General features: G+C 44.0%; 1 protein-coding gene across 1 annotated transcript in view; it reads right to left on the reverse strand.

The window, feature by feature from the left end:
• Positions 1-8,974, reverse strand: part of LOC105823287 (phosphatidylserine decarboxylase proenzyme) — a 41,977-nt gene extending 33,003 nt beyond the window's left edge. The window contains exons 1-2 of the mRNA XM_012660432.1: positions 8,873-8,974; positions 2,118-2,197 (exon numbers count right to left, since the gene is read on the reverse strand). Of these exons, the coding sequence (XP_012515886.1) occupies positions 2,118-2,197; positions 8,873-8,937 (145 nt within the window). The 5' untranslated portion in view covers positions 8,938-8,974. The remainder of the gene's footprint in view (positions 1-2,117; positions 2,198-8,872) is intronic.
• Between the last annotated feature and the right edge of the window lie 1,156 nt (positions 8,975-10,130).

Consider the following 10,130-nt stretch of genomic DNA (forward strand, 5'->3'; position numbering starts at 1 on the left):
CCTAGACCTTCTCCGTGGGTCTCAAAAAGCCCCGAATGAGGTCTTCCATGGTAACTTATAGGGAATGGTGAATAACTGCCAGGGGTAACAGATTTACATAACAGCAGGTAGGTCCTCTCAGGTGAACAGATTTTCAAAAGGCTTCTATAGATTCTTTAATTCTATTTAGGTGAGCAAATGGTTACAAAATCTTTCAAAGATTAACTTCTAAGTTCTAAGGTAAGTCTATCACTTAACAGAGGGGTTAAACAGAGATATGTTGGCTCCATATTTATTAGGTTATCGTGAATGGAGACAGGTAGTCTAGAGTGTTAAAACAAGAGCTTTGTTTTTAGCCATTCGGGAAGCTGTCTGTTCCGGGGGGCACTCCATTGTCAGCTCTCAGCCTGTAGTTTTTAACAGATTCACTTTGCTTTACAAAGCAAATCCAAACCTTTAGGTCTGAGAAACGCGGCGCCTTGTGGGATACAGCCGCTACTGTCTTTCAGAGACGCCCTTCCGAGTGTAACAGCATTCGAAATGCAAACCAACACATTCACATATTCCTTCAGGGCAAAGCTCTTCAAAACTTCTAAGACAAATCCCGTCTGCAAACACGTTTAATATTAATTCATGGAGGAACACCTTCTCAAAGGCTTACTTTACCCCTGCAAAAGGAAGTAATTATGTAGAGATCACCTCCCACTCCTCACTACCTCTCTGCTAGGATTTATCACTTTATAAATCACAATGGCTGCTTTTCTACAGATCCAAGAGTATAGCTTAATATCTGAGGCACTCCTTCCACCCTCCTGCATATTCCAGCATGCAAATCTTAATTAAGTAAGTAACACCCAGATGTGTTTCTAGTAACTCCTGGTAATAACCTTTTTGTTGCTTTTCTCATTAACCATCTCATTTTATTCCCAAGGTAGTCTTATTGGGCTGTTAAAAATAGCTTTTGGTAGGATAAAAATCAAAAGGATATTTAGGTAATAACAATACACATCTTTGTAGGGGTTCAAATAGCTTCTATTGTAAGATCAAAAAGTTCATAATTGGGCCGGGAGCGGTGGCTCATGCCTGTAATCCTAGCACTCTGGGAGGCCGAGGCGGGCGGATTGTTTGAGCTCAGGAGTTCGAGACCAGCCTGAGCAAGAGCGAGACCCCGTCTCTACTAAAATTAGAAAGAAATTAATCGGACAACTAAAAATATATACAAAAAATTAGCCGGGCATGGTGGCGCATGCCTGTAGTCCCAGCTACTCGGGAGGCTGAGGCAGGAGGATCGCTTGAGCCCAGGAGTTTGAGCTTGCTGTGAGCTGGGCTGACGCCATGGCACTCATTCTAGCCCGGGCAAAAGAATGAGACTCTGTCTCAAAAAAAAAAAAAAAAAAACAAACTTCATAATTGGGCCGAGTGCAGTGGCTCATGCATGCCTGTAACCCCAACACTTCAGGAGGCTGAGGCAGGAGGATTGCTTGAGGCCAGGAATTTGAGACCAGCCTGGGCAACATATTGAGACCTCATCTCTACAAAAAAAATTTAAAAATTAGCCAGGCCCAGTGGCGTGTGCATATAGTCCCAACTATTCAGGAGGTTCAGGTGGAAGGATCACTTGAGCCCAGAAGTTCAAGGTTACAGTGAGCTATAATCGCACCACTGAACTTTAGTCTGGGAGACAGAGTGAGATCCTGTTTCAAAAAAAATAAAAAGTTCATAATCCACAGTGTTGGTGAGGGGAACTAGCCTGCTCACATGCACTTCCTGCTCGTATGAGCATAAACTGGGACAACCCTCTTTGAAAAGCAACTTGGCCTAAATACAAAAGTGTAAAATACACAAACCTTTTGACCCAGCAATTGTCCCTCTAATTTATTCTGAAGATACGTTACTACAGAATTGTCTGTAGTAGAAAAAGATTAGGAACAACTTAAACATCAACGCCCAAGGGTATAGTCATACAACATAATACTACGTAGCCAGTAAAAATAGCTAATGTTTCGTTGATAACTACACGACCGGCATTCTAAGCACTTTACACGTACTACTTCATATAATCCTAACAACAACCCTATGTTTGTCCCAATTTACAGATGAGCAAACTGAAGCCAGCACAACGCCTAATTGCTCCTTACCTGTGCGAAAGGCTCTAAGAGGCAGCTTCTGTAAAGACTGTAGGAAGTGGCTCGGGGCAGTGTTCTCACAGTGGCGGAGGCTATAAACAAGCAAAAATGAACATTAAATATTTTCCTTAAAAATAAAAATAAAATTAGTGAATCAATCAACAAAACTTGAATACAGCTGGCAGATTCAATCACAGTATTATATCAATGGTCGTTTCTTGGTTTTGACAACTGTACTATGGCTATGTTAGAAAACGTCCTTGTAGGAAAAAGGCTGAAATATTTAAAAACAAAGGGTGATCAAGTCTGCAAGTTGCTCTCAAGTGTTTCAGAAAAAAAAATAGTTATACTCACACATATACATATAAACAGAGAGGAAATGATAAAGCAAATATGGTTGACATTTGGGGAATTGGGGTAAAGGGCATTTGAGAATTCTATGTACTATTTTTATAACTTTAAGTCTGAAACTATTTCATAATAAAAAGGGATTTTTTTCTTAATGAAGCATAAGATCATAATAAGCAGTAAAACCAGCACTCTTACACAAAACCATGTACTTCTGTACCACAAAAGAGGAGCTGTGCATAGATCTGTAAACATCTGAACCCCTACTCATTAAACAATCTATTAATAATACTTCAGATGGCTGAAATATGATATTTTAAATGTTTGTACTGGGGGGAAAATGGCACAAACAAACCATGTTGAGCTATTCTAATCTACTTCAAGTCTGGCTAGCTCAATAGGCTTAACATTTTTTTTTTTTCTTTTTTTTGAGACAGAGTCTTGCTCTGTTGCCCAGGCTAGAGTGCCGTGGCATCAGCCTAGCTCACAGCAACCTCAAACTCCTGGGCTCAAGTAATCCTTCTGCCTCAGCCTCCCGAGTAGCTGGGACTACAGGCATGTGCCACCATGCCTGGCTAATTTTTTATATATATATTTTTTAGTTGTCCAGATCATTTCTTTCTATTTTTTTTAGTAGAGACGGGGTCTCGCTCTTGCTCAGGCTGGTCTCAAACTCCTGACCTTGAGTGATCCACCCGCCTCGGCCTCCCAGAGTGCTAGGATTACAGGCGTGAGCCACCGCGCCCGGCCTTAACATTTTTTGAATGAGCTTTTGTGGCTAGTTTACTATGAAGCTACTATGACAGCGTGAATAGTTTTCAGGCGTTCTGAGAAAAAATTACCAATTATTTTCATAGCTTTAAGCTCTAAGAAAGAATTACTTCTGATTCAGTTTGTTTCTCATCATTTCATCTTCACCCAGAGAAATCAGACATCTTCCCAGTGGCGATAAATGACTATGCCAGCAAGCAAAGCATTAATGAATTTTCACTTAACAATTGGATCTCCCCTTAACCAAACAGCAAACAGCCCACTTTCAATTCAGATTAACACTTCAGTTTCCCCAAATATTGACCTGCAGTCTAAAGTAAAGAAACTGTATCCTTGTCAGTAAACATTTCTTTTTTTCCTTGGAGCCCTTTATGATAGAGGTAATAATTCACTCTATTATAAATGTCTAGATTGATATTTTTGTGAAAAACAGAACTGCATTTATGTCTTTGATACTGTAATATTTACTTTCATAAATATTTAGTAATGCCTTATATGGATAACCTAGAAACATTACCAAATTTAGGTACTTTCATTTTTTCCACATAAAATTTCCTTGACTTAAAGACACCCTGGCAGCACGGTACTATTGTGCCTAATGTAATGGATGTGATCCTCCTATAGGCGAATGAGCTTTGTATGGAGAAAAAGCATCTTACCAGAATAATCACTATCCCCAAGGCCAGATAGAGGTACAGCTATTAACACAAAGAAGGGTGTCCTTCGGTATAGGAAAGTTCTTTCAGTATGGAACAATGCTCATCTCTGAGACTGGATACTCCATTATCACAGCAGAAAGACTAAAACCCTACTTTCTCAACAGAATTAGAACAAAAGTACAAAAACTGATTAAAGGGTAAAGTGTTGTGTTCTGTACATTGCTACATTGTGTGTTTCAGAATTAATACTGAACCCCCTAAAGGAAAGGATGTTTGTAAGCCTCTGTCTGGCAGGGGAAAATACGAATGGGAAATCATTTATCCACTACTACGGGATGCAGGCACTCAGGTGGTTCGCTTTGCAAATCCACCTTCTCCCTCAGGAGCCCTGTCCCAGAGCTAAGAGCTCGGCTTTCTTGTACACTGCTGTAGCCCCAGCTCCTGGAACGAATGCCTGGCAAATGCCCCATTACATCAGCTTGTCCCTTGTCACTGGATCATCCCTACCTTCATATAAACGCTGTAATTTCTCCTGTCTTACGTAAACACTGTCTACCACATATCCTCTAGTTTCCACCCCACTTTCTGCTCTTCTTCATCATAAACTCTTAAATAAAGAGCTGTTTCTATTCACTGTCACCACTTCCTCACCCCCTGGCCTCTCTTAATCCCACCCAATCGGGCTTTTGTTCCTATCACATCACCTCTCCTCAAGGTCACCAACCTCCTCCATGTTGCCAACACCAAGGCGCACACACATCACCTGAGACGGCCTCTCGGCAGCGTGACACAGTTGATCCCTCTCTCCTTGAAACATCCTCACTGGGCTTCTGGGACCGTGATTTTTCCTCCTATCTCTCTGGTCTCTCCTCAGTCTCTTTTGTGGATTCTCCTTTGCTTCCTGACTTCGAAAAGTTGCCATGCCCAGCTTTCAGATCTCTTCTCTACCTACACTCTCTTCTTAGAGATATTTATCCAGTCCCATGGCTTTAAAGAGACATACAAGTCCCTCACTGCCCCTCCAGGGACCTCCAGATCTGTATTTCCAACCAGCTACCCAACATGCCCACTTTGCGTCTTCTCAAACTGAGTTTGTCCAAAACTGAATTCCTGACCTTCTCTACCTCACCTTCAACCTATTCCTCCCCTAAAGTTCTCTATCTGTAGCAGAGACTGCCAGATGTTTGCCAGATCTGCTGGTAACCTTCTGGACACCTGCCAGACTACATTTCCCAGCCTCCCTGGGAAATGCAGCAAGGTGTGGCCATTAGACTGAGTTTTAACCAATGGAATGTGGGGACTAGTCAGACTTTCCAGGCATCCACCTCTAGGCTTTCCCTTTTCAGCCTGCTTGATGCAAACGTGCAGACCTTGGGAAGCCACGTGTTAAAGACGGTAGGAGACAGAGTCCCCAAATCACCGACTGGCGAACAGCTGGTCCACCAATCAGGAGCACCCACTGGGGCTTTACAAGTAGAAATAAACTTCTACTGTGTTAAGCCACTGAGAATGCTGGACTTTATCTGTTACAGTAACATTACTATAATTAATACACCAGGTCAGAAAAAGGCACCACCATTCACTCAGCCACTTAGGTCAAAACCTATGACTCATTCTTAAGTCCTTTCCTTCTCACCATCCACATCCAATCCACTGGCAAGGCATGAAAACTCTACCTTTTAAGTATCTCCTAATCTGCTTAGTTCTCATCACAGCCACTACTCTCACCCTAACCCAAGCCACCTGATCTTTCAACCAGATGACTGCAATAGCCCCTGTTTTGCGTCCACTCTTGACCCTACATGGGTTAAGCATCCCAAATCCAAAATCCAAAATGTTCCAAAATCAAAACCTTTTTGAGCACAGACATGACACTCAAAGGAAATGCTCACTGCAGCATTTTGGATTTCAGATTTGGGATGCTCAACCAGTAAGTATAATGCAAATATTGCAACATCTAAAGAAAATCCAAAATCCAAAACACTTCTGGTCCCAAGCATTTCAGATAAGAGATACACAATCTGTATCCTATTCACCACAAAACAGCCAAAGTGATCTTTCCAAAACAGAAAACAAGACCAGACCCTACGTCTTGCCACGCTCTCAGATCTCCTGCTTTTCCTCTCTCCTCACTCATGCCTCTTGCCACACCTGTGCACACCACAGGTGTGCCCCTTCCCAAACCTTCGCATTTACTGTTGGCTCTACCTGGCTCCCCCCTCATCATTCAGTTCTCTGCTCAAATGTTTCCTCCTCACTTTGGTTTTTCCTGACCACCATGTGCCCAAGAGTTAGCCCTCTTGAGCACTCTCTAACTCCTTAATTACCTTGCTTTATTCTTCTTCAAAGCATTTCTCACTACCTGGATTCCACATATATTTACTTATTTGTTTACTGTCTATATCCCTCGATGAATGCAGGGGAGTTTGTCTTCTCACAGGACTTCACTCCCAAGTGAGATTATGCCCCCAGAGAGATGAATGGATAGGTTCAATCAGATGTCTCCTCTACGTGGTGAACTCACATGGGCATCCTGCAAGTGGGCAATTAAAGCCCACTGTTAAGCACTTAAGTCTGATTGTGTGGCTCAAATCTCAGCTCTGCCACTTATTAGCAGCTATGTGACCTTAGGAAATTTCTTAACTAATTCTAAGCCTTAGTTTCCCCATCTGTAAAAACAGGACTCACCTCATTAGAAGACAGACAGCCATGCAAAACCCCTGCCAAAGGCCTGGCACCTAGTGACACGTTATTATTAAAAGTAAGCAGCTGGCAACGCTGGGCTGGCCATATCAATCATCCATGACCCCTCTAACTTGTCTGTCCCCATAGTGCCACGGTTGTAAAATATTTTTAACATCAACCCTGGTGGTAACATTTTAACTACAGTCCTTACATCTCTCCTGCTTTCTAAAGCTGTGAAAGTTCTCCTAAAACTGAACTGGCAGACCTCTTCCAGGTTTTACCCCACATTCCACCTTGTATTGGAGTATTTAGTAAAGTGTTTCTCTTCTACTGAACTGTAAAGTTCCTTAAACACGGGCATCTTTCTTTCCCTCCCTCCCTTCCCTCCTTCCTTGAGATGAGGTCTTGATACATGGCCCAGGCTGGACTTGAACTCACCGGCTCAAGTGATGTCTATTTCAAATGTGTCTTAATTCTTCATTTCCTCACCCTCCCCATGGTCCCTGACACTGTGGTTTGCAGTGGTAGGCATGCCATAAATACTTCTGAATGGAAATCTTGCACAAGCAACCATTCCTTGGGTACTACTGTCCATACTTGTCTAAACCTAAAAATCACCTGGGGCACTTGTAAAAACTACAGTTGCCAAGGCACCAGCCCACACCTACCGAATGTGAAATTGGCAGCAAGATGGAAGCATATCTAGGATCTTTATTTCCAATAAACATCCCAGCCCATTCTTTTATCAAATGAGTTTGGGAAACATGGTCCTAAATTATCACCCAAGATGTTGCTTTTTCTGTTCTATCACCTGTCACGCATCACTCGGTTTATTGAAAAGCTTCCCTGCAAGACAAGGCTTTCATCTATATGTCTCACAGACAGGCACTGCTTTATTTAAAACTCCCGGAAATGTTACCAGTTTGGTTGTGTATCAATATAGTTTCTATCTTGATGTATAACACCTTTGAAAATTAAGAGTTCTCATTGAACCCAAATCCTCGTCCCTCTCACCCACTTCACCTAAATCCAATCTTATCTACCTACTCTGGTACTAAAGTATGACTTTGTTTCTTTCCCTTTTTTTAATGATGGTGAGTCAGGTACATCCTCTTCCCATTGTTTAAAAAAATTTTAGGAGTGTCATGTTTTAGTCTTTCCAATTCATGACACACTTTAAATGAATTCATGGCTGACTCATGAACAACACACCTGGTAATAACATCAAAAAACACAGAGAACCTCCTGTCCAAACCCTAACAGTTACCGCCACATTGGAGAGCCTCCTCTTGAGAGAGCTACACTATCTCTGTACAGTTAATGATAAAAACTAAAGGCAAATGATGGTTTCAGTTCCCTTTGAATCCAAATCCAGCGTCCTTTTACTCCCCAAAACTACAATGATAAGTCGACCTCCCCTCACAGCGCGAGCTTTGGTCAATGCTGACAAAATGAATCCTGCCAGAAACACAAAAGCATGGTTCGTCTCTCAAACCTTAGCTCTTTGAAATGACACCGAGCAACTGACTCTGAGTCACAGCTACCAACATTTTAATCCGTTTTCTCAGAGCCCAGATGCTCCCAAACTATTTCTGTACAATAACTGCCCTCGCAGTGGGCAGCCTGAAGGAAAGGTCCTTGCGTGAGAGGGACCGGTGCCAGGATGAGGGTCCGGGCTCTGCTACTAGCTGGCTACGACTGAACTTGAGCAAATCCGTCCCTCTCTCAGGGCCCCATTCTCGTCAACTCCAAAGAGAACCAGCTGGACTTAGAAAAGCCCTCAGGCTTCTTCCATCTCTAAGAACTGGGGGTCACAGGGTAATCAAGACCTCAATCCCATAACAGACTATTTTGAGATTACCTAATCTAATCCTCTCGCTTCAAAGACTAAGAACCAAAGTGAAAGTTGCTTGGCTTTCAGTCCAGCGACCTTCCCACACCACGATGCCCCTTCCAGGAATACGACCACCTGAGGAAAAACGGGTTCAGCCCTGCCTCAACTCTAATGACGAGCAGGCAGCCTATTCCGTTTGTTTTTGTTTTGTTTTGTTTTGTTGTCACTTGTGCACTTCCATCTAGCTGGAAAGGACAATGCAGGAGCGTTTAGGCCACACCCTAACTAAATCCCTACCGCCCTACGCGGCAGCAGTCTCACCTGCTTCTGAGCTCAAGGTGAAGGTGGCTCCGTCTCCACCCAAGCTCTCCTCGGAGCAAGCCCGCAATAGAGAAACGACGCCACTCTCCCGACCCCAACTTGGCCCAGGTCTCCCCATGCCCCAAGGAAGTCTCCCCGCACGGCTGTACCTGCTCCGCCACGGCGCGACCCTCTGCAGTAACCACAGACACCCGTGCCCCACGGACGCCGCCATCTTGTCTCCTCCTTCTTAGCGGGCCACGCCCATGACTTCCGAGTCGCGAGCTCGTTGGGCCAATGAGGAACGCGGAATGGTAGGGGCGGAGCCGGCTAAACTCCGCCCCGTGACTGTTCACGGAGATCCCAATCCTGGCACCTCCAGAGCCAGGTGGAACAGGAGTAGGCTGTGGGGGCGTTGGTTGCGCTACACCTAGGCCGAGGGGCTGCGCTGCCAGTCCTCGTGCCTTTCCGCACATGCCTGGAAAATCAGAGTCATTCAAGGTTTGAAAATGTCGTATCACCTGATCCAGCTCGCTCACTTTACGGATGGGAAAACAGTGGGCATCCACGAGCCAGCTGTCATTTTTTTTTTTTTTTTTTTTTGAGACAGAGACTCACTGTGTTGCCTGGGCTAGAGTGCCGTGGCGTCAGCCTAGCTCACAGCAACCTCAAACTCCTGGTCTCAAGCGATCCTCCTGCCTCAGCCTCCCGAGTACTGGGACTACAGGCATGCGCCACCATGCCCGGCTAATTTTTTCTATATATTTTTAGTTGTCCAATTAATTTCTTTCTATTTTTAGTAGAGACGGGGTCTCGCTCTTGCTCAGGCTGGTTTCGAACTCCTGAGCTCAAACAATCCGCCCGCCTCGGCCTCCCAGAGAGCTAGGATTACAGGCGTGAGCCACCGCGCCCAGCCCAGCTGTCATTTCTTAAAGGCCAAGTTCTGTTATGAGCACTCCGCGTGCATGGTGTCATATCATTCTAACCTCCCACCGCTGTACTGCCAAGGAGACCAGACGCCAAGCGTCTTGGATCACCTAGAAATGCAACTAGTCGTGAAACTAAGTTCCTGGTGTGACGGTGCTTTCTCCTGTTGAGATTCCTTGTCTTCAGTTGAAACGGGAAAGCGAGTTTTCAGTAGTATCTGCTACTTTTTACTGAGCACTAACTAGAGATTCACAGCTAGCTCGGAGACATTGTCCCCATTTTAAAAATGAGGTACCTGAGGCTCAGGCAGGTTAAGCAACATGCTCAAAGGCACACAAAGGGTACGTGCTGAAAAGCTATAAAGTAGTAAAGCCAGACTTTGTATTTTTTTCTTTTTTCACACAAATACAAAGAGGAATAAAGCCAGAATTTGAATGTACGCCTCTGACTCCAAAACCCATGATCTAAACATTCTTCCTTTTAAGCCCTTTACCTAGAATC

Source organism: Propithecus coquereli, unplaced genomic scaffold, assembly GCF_000956105.1.
Source record: "Propithecus coquereli isolate 6110/MARCELLA unplaced genomic scaffold, Pcoq_1.0 Scaffold665, whole genome shotgun sequence".
Lineage (NCBI taxonomy): Eukaryota > Metazoa > Chordata > Mammalia > Primates > Indriidae > Propithecus > Propithecus coquereli.